Raw genomic sequence first — 16,194 nt, forward strand, 5'->3', positions numbered from 1 at the left:
CATCTTCCATCTTTCCAAGCTGATTCTGGTTCGATGTTAACACAAGGTGACTTCTATCGTATATGTGCATTCAGGTGTATGATGTCCTAACAACCAGGGCTAACTTATTCTTGTCCCCCACACCTCTGTGTGCTCCCCTCCCTGTGTTGTGAGCTAGACTACTAGGTAGACATAGGAGATAGAGGAAATCTACTGTTGGGAAGGAAGAAACACAAGGCAACAAAACCAGGGTAAGGGATAAGAACCTCATGACAAAGACATTCTGAATATGGCCAAACTATTAGGTAGCATCATGAGGAATTTCTAGGGCCTAGGAAGCCTTATTCTAAGGTGAGGCAGAGGGCACTGCTGTCCTGTTCCTATATCTACATGGTTGAACAAGCTATTTAGACCTCTCTGTTCAGGTTTCTATAAAGCAGTAATATACAGAAGATCCATGCCGTGGCACTATGCTTGGGATACAGCAGAGCCATCCTCAGTCTCACAGGGTATCTGTCTTCTCCTGCTCACATACCTACCTTACTGACAGCTAGTAGGTGGCCTTGCAAAATTCTACTTCTAACCTTTCCTTCTCCCCTCATACAGATAAGGAAGATGTCAAGATGACCATAGTCAACACCAATTTAACTCTTGTGGTTTGCAGGGGAGCTTACACTTACCTTCAACACACCTTTTACTATTAGGAACTGCCACACACTCAGCAAAGAGCCCACAGCATGACTGCTTCCTAAACACACAATTGTAAAGAAAAGTCCCAGGGCTCCTTTCTTGGATACATCTTTAACAACCACAGCCTCCTTTGGTAAACTCTCCGATTCCACTTTGTGTGAGTCTGGGCATTGTTTGGGTTTCTACACATAGTTACAAATAGTGATACATTGTTTTTATTTTTGTTTTTTCTTTTCAAGCCGTTTTTTAATCTTTCTTGCTTCTCTAGATGAGTTTGTTAGGACAAAAAACAGGGCTCCTGATACACAACTTTCTAATCTTGGAGAAGACGGCTCTCAGATTTTCATTGTAGTATATAATGTTATTGTCTTAAAAACAACTTTTATAAAGTTGAGGAATTGTCCTACTGTTGCCATTTTGTTAAGAATTTTTCATTGGTTACCAGGGAAGTTTAAATGCCTTTTATACTTCTATAAATGGATCTGTTTTCTTTTCACTAATGCTAATCAATAAATCATATTTTTATAGTTATAGATTTTCCTTCTGATTCTCTTACAATGTAATTTTGTTGGGAGATGCTATTATTGTTTGGTGTCTGCTCAGTAGACAGTATTTGCCCATTTCATTCTCAAATTTTGTAGAATAAGATTGTTTATCTCCTCTTTCTGGTTTTGTGGTGGTGGGGATTGACACTGAGGTCTTCTACAACTGGCTTTATCCCCTGGACTTTTCATCGTTAATGTTGGGACAGGGTCTCCCGAGGAACTTACAGAGTTACATCAGTCTGTAACCCAGTTGATCCTTGGCTCTGTGATCTTCCTACCAGTAGCTCTAGTAGCTGTGGTCCCAGGTTGTTTGTCCAGGCTCAGCTCTCCGTAGCTGTGGTTCCAGGCTGCTCCTCCCGGCTCAGCTCTCCGTAGCTGTGGTTCCAGGCTGTTCCTCCAGGTTGCTACTGCAGGCTCTCCTCTCTGTATCTTTTTAATCTCTATAGGATCTGAGTGAAGTCTGTTTCTTCATCCCTAATAGGATATTTATTTCTGAGAAGATATTGCTCTTGATATGGTTAATTGTGCCTTGACTAGTCTCAAAGAACATTTGGTAATTTAACTTGCATTTTTTAATAGCCAAGCTTTTGTCGTTTTGTTCTTCCATTTTTTAATGTTTTTCTGTTCCACTGATTTACTTCAGTGCTATCGTCTTCCTCTGCTACTTCATTTGGACCCTTTTGTTCATCAGGAAGTACATGTATCCAGGAACGAGCTCAACCTGGACTGTAGAAGGATTTCTGGTGGTTTGGCAAAAGCCAGCACTCCTTAGGAACTCAGGAAGCAGGCGTCAGTCTGTGTGCCAACGGAGTCATTTCCCTGACCTCTTGCAGAAGGAACATATGGCTGTCCATTGGCATGTGTCTGAAGTTCATATCAAAGCCCATGCTGGCCTCCAGGCTACTTCAGTGGGTAGTCACAAAAACCAGTCACATATCTCAAAGTCCCCACACCTACCTCCTTCCTCCTCTACTCCCCTGGCCATCTTGAGCTCAGGGCTTCCTCCTTCATCATCTTTATAGCCTGTATGATTTCCCATGCTCTGCTTCCCTAATCCAGGCCATGTCTAGTCTGCTTCTTTTTCTCTTTGCTCTGGATTTTCTAGATGCCTCTGGATGTTCTCCCCGTCACCCTATTTGTCTTTTTTTCTTCACTTCCCTCCCTCCCTCCCTCTGTCCATCTGTCTGTATCTTACTCATAATAAGTAAGCCCTCTCCCCAATAATAAGTAAGAAACCTCTCCTTTGGTGGTTTCTTAATGGTGTGGCTCACATATAGCTAAATAACTTGGGATTGAAGTTTAATTAGTTAATGTTCAGGATCTTTCTGGAATGTGCTAATTCAAAGCTGTCAGTATAGCAGCAGCATCTTCTTCAGCTGCGTTATATACATTTTTATGCTCAATGTTTTATTATTATTTAGTTTGAATAATAATTCCTACTGTAACCTTTTCTTTCACCTAGATGTGATATGTGAGTATATTTCTTAGTTTTCAGTCATGTGGTACCTCATTTTTAAAATTAATGCACTATGTCACTGCATTATGAGAATATGTTCTGTGTAACTTTAGTCCTATGAAAATTTGCTGCAATTGGTTGCACAGCCCAGGATAAAGTTAATATTTCATAAACAAACATAGATACTACTCCCAAGAGGCTATGGTGTTGTGGAGGCCTCACTTTTCATATGAATGATTACAGAAAGTAGAAAGACATAATAGCAAGGCATAAAGCAAGTGTGGCTCAGTTATGACATCTTTTGGTGACAGTATATAACATAGGGCAAAGGACAAAGTGCAAAGAGACTTTTAGGATCAGGAGTGGGGTGCTAGGAGCGTGTGAAGCAGATCACACTCCATTCGGCAGAGTTGGGAACTGCTGAGAATAATATGCAGGGAGCTTTGTTTCAGGTAGGCACTTGATGGGACAGCTGTGTGTAAGGCACATGTAAATCCAGTCCAGTGTACTCTGCACTCCTAATGCCACCATGTACAGGGCTGTACCTGAGGATAATGTCCTGAGCTCAAATAGGAGCAAAACAGAGGGTACATTCACTGAACACTGGTTTCATGCCAAGCTCTCTCTATATATACTTGGCATTTTGTTAAGTCACTACAAGTAATTTTACCATGCAGTCATGAAGTACTAATATTGAAATTTTAATTATGCTCACTGTACTGAGTTTTCTATCAGAAAAAAAGAACTGAGAGGATGCCTTGAAAAAACAGAGTTGGAGAGATAGGAACTGATTAACCACACCCAGAACATTTACTTACCCAATTAACTTAGACATTGACTCACTTTTCTTCAGATGAAGAAGCATTTACCTTGAAATGATGCCTTTTGAACTTCTCTCTCTTTTTGTGTCTAAGTATAGCCCTATAATTCTTTCACTTACCCGAGGACTCTGGCTGAGGCCACATGGACCCACTGATCTCCTTCTCTGACAGTTGTCTGTTGCCAGCATCCGAGGGGCTCCCGATGTCAGAAGTAGAAGCCCTAACACCATCAGCAGCAGGCTGATTGGAATCTGGGGAATTTCTGTATCTCTCAGCCTCTGGCTCAGCCTTTGACAAATTTTGGTCCACAAATAGTATTCTGTCTTTGTTTCCAATATCTAGCAAGGGTGGAGAGCATCTGTTAGATACAGTATCAGGATGGCTCCCCCGCCCCCTGTTCAACATACCTGCCACTGGGTTGGCTTTCTGGGTGTTTGCCCTGTGGATGCATCGCTGCCGTATATACTTAGCGAACCTGGCGGGGTTGTCCCACGGAATGTTGAAATTCTCGGCATCTGCCTGACTGACCACCTCGGCCGGCTTGAGCTTTCCTGCCTCATCCACCTCGGAGAGCTTCAAGCTCTCGAAAGTAAACACCTTGAAGGCTCGTTCTACTTCATTCCAGCTCAGCACTTCTGTAAGAGAGCAGGCCCACTGCCTTGAGGAAGGCTCTTATTAGTACATGATACAGGGCTGGCACTGTGGGAGCTGAGAGGCACCGATGGTTCATGCCGCAAATGGGTGCTGACCTGACTTAAAATACTAAGAAAATAATAGTTAAGATGTCACAGATCCGTGAGATATTCCTAACAACTTCACTGTTTGGTACCCATATTCACTAGCCTGAACTTTCCATAGTCCTGTATTGGTTTAAATATCATATATTTAAGATTTTTTGTTGACACAAATGGCTTTTGAAATTTGTTATTTGTGTCTATGACAGTTAGAAGGTTTTCCTGTTCATTCAGGCCCAGAAAAAGCCACCTGCAAGAGCTGCTACTTTGCGTATTGGCACTTCAAAGTTTGTCAGAGCTGTTGTCCCTGTTCAGCTGCGTCCATCATATAGTCACTAAGCTGTCAGTGACATTTCAGCTCTGCCACAGGTGCCTAGGAGTCAAGGAAGAACATGACGTGGTTCTTCAACTTTCAAAGTTCAAGATGGAGGTTTGAGAGGTAGAGACAAACAGAATTCAATGAGATTGCAACAGAACAACAATCAGATAGATTGTTCCAGATTAGTGACTGATAGATCACCTTCACCCCCCCCAACAGAGAGAGTAGAACAGCCTTGGAAAACAACACAGGGATCCAGAAGAGAACCAAGAAAGGGGCAAAAGAGTTGCTGAAGAACACTTTTTGATCTGGGCTTGGTAGTGCGCACATATAATCCCAGCATTTAGGAGGCCGAGACGGGGGGATTATCATACATTCTAGGCCAACCTGGAATTTATCTCAGAAACCAAAACCAGAGACATGACACCCATTAGGTGTTATAAGGGCAGTGAAAGTTGGCGAGTAAAGCAATGGGCTCATAGCTGTCATAGAATACCGTTGGAGTAGGCGAAAACAGACACAAGTATGTGACAACAGGGACAATAAAGCAAACATTAGGACACCAGAAGTGAAAGTGGAAAGGCTGTGCTCTTGCTGTATACAGGAAACTGAGAAAAACTTCGTTTAGATAATAGAGCTAAAATGAGAAAGGAGTGAGGGGACATCTGACAAGAGGCTTATGTGTTGACAAGCACCAAGTTCCAGAGGCCTCTGTGTGTGTGTGTGTGTGTGTGTGTGTGTGTGTGTGTGTGTGTGACTGATGCCTCAAGGAAGCGCTGGGAGGCCCCTGTAGATACAATGGAGTAGGCTAATGGAAACCTAGCAGGGGAGGGGCCTCACAAGTGCGTGGTAGATAGGTTTGGTTTCACTCTAGGTGAACATAGGAGCTTTTGAGTGAAGAAGGCAAATGATCTGATGGACAGCCTCAAAAAGGTGTCCTGGTTGTCGCATGGATAAGACTCATAGTGGAAAGGTGAAAGCACGTAAGGTGGTTGGAATGTTATTGAAACAGCCAGGGAGATGTGGTGGACCAGCCTGGGATGGTACTGGGCTGAGGTGGACATGGGATATAAGTAAAAATGAAGGAGGATTGACTGCAGGGTTCAGTCTGCATCAGAGTCCCAAGAGTAGTCTAAGATGAGATGGGATTCTAGGTGTGTGTGTGTGTGTGTGTGTGTGTGTGTGTGTGTGATGTGTTGTTGAATTTAGTATTTATATTCATTAGAAATATTGATTTATAACTTCCTTTTCTTTAGAAAATCTTTGAGAATTTCATACATGCAGGCATTATTTCTTTATCATGTTCATTCCACTCCTCTCTTCAACTTCTCCCCTCATCGCCCAGCATCCTCCTCCCTCGGGTAATGGCCCTTTCCTCCTACTCGCTTTTCTCTCATGAGAAGAGGTTAGTTCGGACCTACTCACTCTTCAGGGGCATGCTGTTGAGGGGCTTTCTCTTCATGCCTCTCCTCCCAGGACTAGGGTAGGTAACGGCTCAGAGGAGGCACATGAACTGCACATAACATTTGCCCTCCCTTCAGCTTAGTTACCAAAGGGTGCTAGTGAGAGCACCTGGGGGCCAGAATTTCAATCATAGATCTGCACTATTATTGCAACCCTAGAATAACTAGTTTAGCTTGCCTGGACTTCAGATATCTTTTCTGGAAATGCATTTGGACTAGATGAATTCTGAAGTTCACTTCAGTTAGGAGATTTTTTTGGTTCTACAATATATCTTTCTTCATATTTCAGTTTCTGTAGCTGGCAGTGTATCTCAGTGGTAGGGAAACTGCCTGGCCTGTACTAAGTCCTAGATTCAGTCATCAGTACTGAAAAATTTAAAAAAAAAGAAAGAAATTCAATTTCTGGATATAAACACTGCTTTCAGAATTCCATCTCAGGATGACATTGGACAGTGATTTTTAATTGTTCATAACATCATTTCTTCTTTCCTTTCCACCCTCCTGTGCAGAGGTGATTCAACAAAGTGCTCACATTTCACCAAAAGGATACTCCAGTCAAAGCCAGATGACCCAGACCTTCTGTAACCTGTCTTTGACCCTCAAAGAATTGTGGAGTGACTCGAGGTAAAGAGATAGAAGAAAGCAACCTGCCGCGTGTCAGTCCTCAGTGAAGAATGGGGTTGTGGGTAAGGGGGGTGGTTGTTCTGAAAATAATATTGCTTTGTAAAGAGGTATGAGGAACATTCTTGATCCTCAGGAGAGCTCCTGAAAGGATTTGTGAGGCAAAGACATGCAGAGAGAATTGAACACTGACAAAAGAGGTTTGCATTTAAAATTGCCTCCCATGATCTCTTCTGTTCCTCCTGACCCCAGCTACAATGAGACTAGTGGAAGAGCCCTAGGCTAACCATTGGCTGAATTAACAGATGATGATGGTCCAGAGTTCAGCATCCCATGTCAAATACAGAGTAGAGACACAGTTTCCCACTCAGACAGTGGGGATCCACTAGAGGCAGAGTTCTTCCTCTGTGTTTCTCATGCATTATATTCCAATATTTTGTAAAAGAATATAATGCGTTTTTGCTATTAGTGCAGATAGACTGATTGACAAGTACACATGTGTTCAGTCTGGTTCAGGGTGGATAGAAGGATATTTTCTGGTGGTGGTAGCACATGGCTGCAGAGGCAGGATCTCTGTGAGTTTCAGGCCAGCCTGGTCTACAAAGCAAGTTCCAGGACAGCCAGGGCTACACAAAGAAGCCCTATCTTGAAAAAAAGAAACAAACAAAAGAAGAAAAAGGAGGAGGAGGGAGAGGAGAAGGAGGAGAAAATGATTTCAAGTTTCCATGGAGCACAATTCTAGAATTCAAAATTGACTTGTGTTACTTGAAACTTGATCATGAGACTCCAGACTGACAGTGCTCAGTCAGGGCAAAGTAACTGCTCAGGCCTTCTCTTTCCATTCCTTAGTCATTGTGGTGTATGGTTTGTTGGTTTCCTACGATGATGAAGGGGTTCCATTCCATAGTGAGGCCTTTTCATTTTTTTTCGGGGAAAGGGACTATAATAGCTTGGGATGAGAGACTTTTGTTTATCTTTATATTTTATAGATATATGAACCATCCTCTTATTAAGTAGGATGGATTATATCACCTCTAATGATGTCAGTGAGGGTGCAGGGGCTCGGGGGAAGTGTCGTGGCTAAGGAAATAGATTGGAAAGGAAATCTAGTACATCAAGTTGCAGAATGCTACATATCAGAGCTGCCACATAGTTAGTGACAATATTCAAGGCAAGAAGGTTGTAACTTGTCAAATCTCAGCCTCTGGAAGGCTTTTCAGTGATCAAAATACTTTTTTGGTATAAGGGTATACAGTTTAAAGGGGACATGTGACTATTAATCAAATTGAATATAACATGAAGCAATGTACTCACCATTCGTACAGAAATGCATAAGCTCGTGAATGGTGGCAAGTCTCTTAGTGCTGTTCCATGGAGGGGGCAGAGGGAACTGAAGGAATTCCCACAGTGGCAGCTTGGACTGCATCTCTTGCTCAATTTGAACTGGGTCAAAATTCTTTTGGTCCTTACAAAAAGAGAGAGAGCAACATGACAGAAAACATTAAAGAGAACTGTCAAATGCCTTATGCATATGGAGAAGGCTAAACATGACACCTCCACTCTCATTATCTGGAAACAGGGGAGATCAGAGGTAATTGAAGAAGACAAATGCAGTGTTTGGGATAAGGTTAAAAAAAGCTAGTTCTCACTTTTCCAGAAGTTTCTGGAGCACAGAAACAACTGAGCCTTCATTCCTGGTGACAAGCTGCTGAAGTTTCTCATGGATTTATCTAGGCCATCTGAGGTCCTTTGCTGGCCTCTATTAGTATTTCATAGCAGCAGATATTTAAAGGCAATTCCCATAATATTTTCAAGATTCACTTTTATTTATGTGTATGTATGTATGTATGTATGTTTTTGGATGCCCTTGGAGGCCAGAAGAGACCCCATGGAGCTGGAATTACACACAGTTCTGAGCGACCTGACATGGGTTTTAGGAACTGAACCTGGATCCTCTGGACATCCAGCAAGTACTCTTAATTGCTCAAGCACTTCTTCAGCGCCTGACCTTAAAGTTTTAATGCAGATCTGATAGTGGTGATAATCAAGTCAGTGGTAAACTCAACCTCTGTGATCAGGCAAGGACTCTTTGCTGACATCCTTTTCCTTTAGCAACCCCTGTTTCCTGATTCCCCACGTGTCAGCAGGCATCTACTCTATACCCCATAGTTCATTAGCATTGATTGATAAGGTCATCCAATGAAATCCCCCAACTAATGAATCATAGACACACCTCTTCACTTCAGCCAAGGGAGGGAGGTGTCCTAGTCATTACCTTCAGTGCATACTTCTTGTGGGCATGGGCATCATGGTAGTTCAGTAGGAGAGGGCCTTTGGGCAATGCTTTGGTTTCACTTTCTCCTTCAGATAAGAATATCTTATGGAGATTCTATTTAAATTAAAATAATATCAGTTTAGTGAGATAATGCATGCTGTTTTTCAAAGTGCAAAAACTTCGATTCACTCATGTTCTGACCTTCTTCTCCTTCTCAGATAGGCAGAGTGAAGGCAGGATGGACACAATGTGAGCTGCAATTCTGTAGTCCAACCCATCTGCTCTGTGGGGTGGCTCCACCAAACTCGGGGGAATGAGGTCTTCTTCAGTTGCTACAACCTATTGAGGAAAACGGTTGGGAAGGAGTGGGTTAATAGTTCTTTGCTGATGCATCCCCATTGCTCTTAGGAAGGAGGAGGAAGCAGGTCCATTGAAATACTGGTGGCGACGGCAATGCATCACTGATGACAAAATAAAAGAGAAAACATTTGCAATCCAAGTATTAGGTATAATTTTAATACCTGCATGAATATAGATAATACCAGCTAGAAGCAGAAAGCAATAAACTTTACAATAGTAAAAGTTACAATACTGATTTTTAAAAAGTTTTTACTCTTTCTCATAAGGTCCTGAAAGTAGTACACACAAAACTGGAATCAATATATACTTCAGCAGAGTACTTACTTACTTACCACTTGTCAGGTACTGTGTAGCATCTGCACACATGTTAATTCCCATGAGCCTCACTGCCACTACCTGGCATATATATCACTTTCCATTTGATATAAAATAAAACAAAGTGAGTGTCTTAATTGTTTAATCCAACTCTACTTATTTTAAAGTGAAGAACAGGGAGTTCAGGCCAAATACTTTTGTTGTTCCTGTTTTTCTTTCAAATATAGAAAAATGTATAATAAGATCAATAATAGATAATAGTTACTTAATGTGGGTGAAGCAAAGTTGCTGTGGAATAATCTCTTTGTATCTTGTAAAGATTTGTCACTCAAATTGATTTAATAAAATGCTGATTGGCCAGTAGCTAGGCAGGGAGTATATAGGCAGGGTGATCAAACTAAGGATGATGGGAGGGTAAAGGGCAGCGTGAGGAGTTGCCAGTCATATTCAGAGGGGGCAGGAAATGAATGTGCCATGCTAATAAAGGTATCACCATGTGACAGAGTGTAAATAAGGCTAATTTAAGTGTAAGAGTTAGCTAGTAATAAACCTGAGCTATGGCCAATTATTTATAAGTAATATAAGCTTCTGAGTGATTATTTGAGAGTGGTTGTGGGAAATGAAAACTCTGCTTACACAAGGTCTAGAAGGATTAAAAGTTTTGTTCAATCTTGCTTGAGTAGTAAGTTAAAGAAGTTGAAATATAACCAAACACCAAACATAGACATCTGATAAACAGTCATCCTTTCACCTTTAAGTATTAGAATCATTGTTATAATTTTAAACTCTTCTACAAGTTGCCCACTTTGGCAGTTGTGACATTTTGGAAGATATAAGAGATTTTCTGAGGATCCACTCAGTGAGTTAGCAGCTTAGTGTCTTAGGGTTACTATTTGTGCTATGAAACACCTGGATCATTAACAACTAAGTCAAATTCAGACAATATCTATCCACAAATCCACCCTACAGAAAGTACTAGAAGAAAAACTCCAACCCAAGGAGGGTAAATACACCCATGAAAACATGAACAAAAGATAAACTCATACCAACAAAATCCAAAGAGAGAAACACACACACACGCACATTACTACCACCACCACCAACAAAATAACAGGATTTGACTATCACTGGTCATTAATATCTCTCAATATCAATGAACTCAATTCCCAAATAAAAAGATATGGGCTAATATAATAGATATGAAAAGAGGATTCACCTCTCTGCTGCGTACAAGAAATACACCTCAACATCAGAGATAGACATTACATCAGAGTAAAGGGTTCTAATCCAATGGACCTAAGAAGCAAGCTGGTACAGCTATACTAATATCTAACAAAATAGACTTCAAACTAAAGTTAATCAAAAGAGATGGAGAACGACATTTCATACTCATTGAAGAAAAAAAATCTACCAAGACGAAATCTCAATTCTGGACATCTATGCTCCAAATGTAAGGGTGCCCACATTCGTAAAATAAACAATATTAAAGCTTAAATCACACATTAATCACTCTCACCAATGGACAGGTCATCTAGACAGAAACTAAACAGAGAAATAATGGAACTAATAGATGTTATGACTCAAATGGACCTAGCAGATATCTACGGAACATTTTACCCAAACATCTCTTGGAACTTTCTCCAAAACTGTCCATATACTCAGTCACAAACCAAATCTCAACATATACAAGAAACTGAAATAACCCCAGTTTCTTATCAGAACACCATGGATTAAAGTTGGATTTCAACGACAACAGAAACAACAGGAAGCCTACATGGAAACTGAATAACTCTACTGAATTACCACTGGTTCAAGGAAGAAATAATAAAGAAATTAAAGGCTTCCTAGAATTCAATGAAAATGAATAACAACATATCCAAACTTATGAGATACAATGAAAGTGGTGCTAAGAGGAAATGGAAAGATATCCTATTCTCATGGATCAGTAGGATTAAAAATGGCCATCTTACCAAAAGCAATCTACAAATTCAGTGCAATCCTCATCAAAATTCCAACACAGTTCTTTATGAACCTTGACAGAACAATACTTAACTTCATATGGAGAAACAAAAAAACCCAGAATAGCTAAAACAATCCTGTACAATAAAAGAACTTCTGGAGATATCACAGTCCCTGATTTCAAGCTGGGTTGCAGAGTTATAGTAATAAAACCCATATGGTATTATTGTAAAAACAGACAGACTAATCAATGCAATTGAATTGAAGACCCAGAAGTGAATCCACCCACCTATGGACACTTGATTTTTGACAAGGCCAAAATTTTACAATGGGGAAAAAGCATCTTCAACAAATGGTGCTGCTCTAACTGGATGTCAGCATGCAGAAGAATGCAAACAAATTCATATCTATCACCCTGACAAAACTCAAGTCCAAGTCGATCGAAGACCTCAATATAAAACTAGAAAAACTGAATCTGATAGAAGAGAAAGTGGGGAATAGCCTTGAACTCATTAGTACAGAAGACAACTTCCTGGACAGAACACCAATAGCACAGTTGCTAAGGTCAAAAATTAATAAATAGTATTCCATTAAACTGAAAATCTGCTATAAGGCAAAGGGCACAGTCAAAAGGAAAACACAGCAGCTTACAGAATGGGAAAAGATCTTCACCAACATGCACATCTATATATATCCAAAATATGTAAAAGACTCAAGAAACTAGATATCAACAAACCAAATAATCCAATTTAAAAATAGGATACAGATCAAAACAGAGAATTCTCAGCAGAGGAATCTCAAATGGCTTGGGAAGCACTTAAGAAAATGTTCAACATCTTTAACCTTCAGGGAATTTCAAATCAAAGTGACTCTGAGATTCCATGATATTCCTTTCAGAATGGCTAAGATCAAAAACACAAGTGACAGCTCAAGTTGGTAGGGATGTAGAGCAAGGGAAACACTCTTCATTGTTGATGGGGATACAAACTTGGACAGCCTTTTTGGAAATCAATTAAGGCAACTGGTAATTGATCTACCTCAAGACCCAGCTATACTACTCTGGGCATATACCTAAAGGACACCTCACCATACCACAAGGACACTTGCTCAACTATATTTATGTCAGCTTTATTAGTAGTAGCAAGAAACTAGAATAACTTAGATGCTCCTCAACTGAAGAAAAGATAAAGAAAATGTGATACATTTACACAATGGAATATTATTCAGCTGCTAAAAACAACAACATCATGAAATTTGCTGGCAAATAGATGGAACCAGAAAAGATCATCCTGACTCAAAAATCGGACTTAATTAAACTGAAAATCTTTTGTAAGGCAAAGGACACAGTCAAGGAAAAACAGCAGCCTACAGAATGGGAAAAGATCTTCAACAACCCCACTTACAGGTGGCTGTTAGTGGTAAAGTGTAGGATAATCATGCTACAATCTACAATCCCAGAGAAGCTAGGTAACAAGGAATTCTGGGGGCAGGGCACATGAATCTCACTGTGAAGGGAAAATAGACATTGCCAGTGGATGAGGGATCTTGAAGAGGGGGTAGGGATAGGAACAGGAGGGATCAGGTTGGGGGAAGATGGAGGCACAAACCAAGCCATGAAGAAGCTGGGTGTTCCCAGGGACACTTCAACAGCACAATGCCACTGATAGTCACACTACTGTACCTTCTGTCATTATCCATGTCACTTCTTTACTTGATCATGGTCCTAACACCATAGTCCTCATATTAGTCTTTGCAAAGAAACATCATATTTTGTTGACCAAATCCTTTTTAATTTTTATTTTGTTATTTATCCATTGGTCTTGGGTGATGTGTATTTCCTTTCCAGTAAAATCTTACTTCATTTATTTTCACTCTTTTATTTGGGGCTGCTCTTTAGAACATTGTGTGTCTCTTTCTGCACCAGCTTTTCCACCAGGTGGTTTATACATGCCACATGTGGTGGAATTAAACATTAGATGTGCACTCAAGTGATTATCATAAAGAACCTGACCCCTTATTGGAAAACCAAATAAACATTTATGAGAAAAATACTAACAATTAAAACTGACTTCAAATGTAGGGAAAAAACACTGTGATTAAATCTAAAAGTAAAAATCTAAAGACAGCCTCTGAGAGACAGATCAGCAGTAAAGAGTGCTCGCTGCTCTTGCAGAGGATCTGGGCTTGTTTCCCAGTTCCCACACCAGTTAGCTGTCCGCAGCAGTTCCAAAGGATAGAACTCTCTCTTGTGGCCTCCACTGAAGGCATTCAAACACACACACACACACACACACACACACATACACACACACACACGTAAATTAAAAAACACATTTAAAGTTAAAAGCCATTAACCAGGCTAGCCTCCTGTCTAGATTCTTTCCCTCTTTTATTAAAATAACCCTACTGTCTAACTTTACTTTCTGTTGCTGCAATGTAACACTGACCAAAAGCAACTTGGAGAGGGTTCCTTTGGTGTTCAGGTTACAGTCTACCATGGAGGAGAGCCAGTGCAGGAACTAAAGTCAGGAATCTGGAGCCAAGAACTGAAGCAGAGACCTGAAGCTCACTGGCTTGCTCCTCATGGCCCCTCAGCCTGCTTTCTTACACAATCCGGAACCACCTGCCCAGGGGTGGCACTGCCCCAAACGGGCCAGGCCTTCCCACATTAATCAAGAAAATTCTCTACACTCATGCCATGGCCAACTTTTTTGGAGGCAACTTCGTAATGTAGAGTCCCTCTTCCCAGGTGACTCTAGTGTGCCAAAGTGACAAAAATTAAATCAGAACACCTACATAAAGACAGTTTTAAGTATATATTCTATCCAAGCTTTGGGAAATATTAAACGAACAACTGAGCACGGCAAGAGAGAGGACTGAAGTAGGTGCTAGAAGCAAATTTTAGTTTGATCTGAAACATTGTGACTTAATACGTGGGAATGCATCCAGGTATTCTGGGTAAAATCACAAAATCACACTGAGATTTGGAAGTGAGGAGAGATAATTTGGTCAAGGTTGCTGTCGGGGTAGGGGAAGCTTCGGTACCCACCCACCTGTTCCAGCATACAGTGCAGTATCAGGGGCACGGAAATAAATTCCTCTGGAATTGGATTCAGCAAGTCATTGTAGTACCGCATGTCTACCTCGGTTGTGATGATGAAAGCCACTGTAAAATGCAGGAAAGGACATTGCCCAGTTAACATGCATTCTCCACTTCTTCCTGCGAGTCTGTGGACAAATTCAGACACATCGCGGTAGAAACTGTAGGTGGAGGGGCTGCTGACAGCAAGCACTGTGGAAGGGAGGGCGGCCAGTGCTCCAGTCACCGGAGGTGGCGCCTCAGCAGCTGAGGTCACACTTGCCTGGTGGGGCTTGTGGTTCTTCATACTGAGCTTTCTTCTTTCCAGGGGCTGGAGCAGTTGGAGGCGGAGGCTGAGAAAAACAAAATGAAAAGAAGCTATTTCATCAAACGTGTTTTTACATCACAGATCCATCATCAGCATCCTAAGAAATGAGGATGTGAAAAATCTAATCAGACACCTTACATCCCCCTGGTCTTGGTTTGAGTCATGATCCTTTTTTTTTTTTAAACATCCTTGCATCCTTGTCTTGGAGCATCTTGTCTCCTCTTGTTCAGAATATTATTGTGCACCATTTCCCAACAGATTTTCTGCCCAGCCTTTCACGCTCGTCTTTCATCCTATGTCTAACTCTGGCTCCTTTCTCTCAGTCCTTCTGTTCTCCAACTCAGGGGCTGTCTTAGTAAGGGTTTCTGCGGTTATGATAAAACACCATGACCAAAAGCAAGTTGGGGGTGGGGGATTACTTTCATCCTACACTCTCAGGTCACATGGTCCAACGCTGAGAGAAGACAGGGCAGGAACTGAAGCAGACTTCTTGGAGGGACACTGCTCACTGGCTTACCCAGTTTGCCTTTTTATATGTCTCAGAACCACCCAGGAATGGCGTTGCCCAAAGTGACCTGGGCCCTTAAACATCAGTCGTTAATGAAGAAAATGCCTGCTGACTTGCCTATAGGCCAATTTAAAAGAGGCATTTTCTCAATTAGAATTCCCTCTTCCCGGATGGACATGGCTTGTTCCTGGTTGTCCCCCACAAAAGAAATCTAACTAGAGTATTTGACCCTTGTCACCTTGACACACTAACACAACACTATCAAATAATATAATCTTTCCTTTTTTTTGTTCACCCAAAATCTCATATTAACATCACTATTGCAACACAAAACATTCAAACTTTTAAAAGTTCCACAGTCTAAAAATTCCAAGACACTGAAGGTTTAGTTTCTCTAAAAGTCCAGTGATTCTCAACTGTAGGATCCTATAAAATCAAAAATAAGTTCAAAGCTTTTTTGTTCCAAAAGGGAAAAATAAAGGCCTAGGCACTACTAAGTCAAAGCAAAACCAGACTTTATTAACGTCAAAAGTTCAGTGCTTGGTGTTTGGGGTCTAAGGGGCCTAGGCATCAATAAGGTCCAGTGAGCTGTGCTCCTCCACGGCTTCCAGTTCAGTTCCTGCCCTGAGTCCCTGCCCTGACTCCCCCAGTGAGGGAGTGTGACCTGAGAGTTCTAAGATGAAACAAACATTTCTTCCCCAATCTGCTCTTGGTCACAATGTTTTGTGGCAGCAATAGAAAC

At 41.2% G+C, this 16,194-nt stretch overlaps 1 protein-coding gene across 1 annotated transcript in view; it reads right to left on the reverse strand.

Moving 5' to 3' along the window:
• The window catches only part of Spag17 (sperm associated antigen 17), a 236,679-nt gene that overhangs the window by 113,346 nt on the left and 107,139 nt on the right, over positions 1–16,194 (reverse strand). The window contains exons 9-15 of the mRNA XM_005076661.4: positions 14,902–14,969; positions 14,591–14,708; positions 9,105–9,242; positions 8,904–9,017; positions 7,943–8,093; positions 3,899–4,126; positions 3,611–3,829 (exon numbers count right to left, since the gene is read on the reverse strand). Coding sequence (XP_005076718.1) covers positions 3,611–3,829; positions 3,899–4,126; positions 7,943–8,093; positions 8,904–9,017; positions 9,105–9,242; positions 14,591–14,708; positions 14,902–14,969 — 1,036 coding nt within the window. The remainder of the gene's footprint in view (positions 1–3,610; positions 3,830–3,898; positions 4,127–7,942; positions 8,094–8,903; positions 9,018–9,104; positions 9,243–14,590; positions 14,709–14,901; positions 14,970–16,194) is intronic.

The sequence above is a fragment of the Mesocricetus auratus genome, unplaced genomic scaffold (assembly GCF_017639785.1).
Source record: "Mesocricetus auratus isolate SY011 unplaced genomic scaffold, BCM_Maur_2.0 Super-Scaffold_100009, whole genome shotgun sequence".
Classification (NCBI taxonomy): domain Eukaryota; kingdom Metazoa; phylum Chordata; class Mammalia; order Rodentia; family Cricetidae; genus Mesocricetus; species Mesocricetus auratus.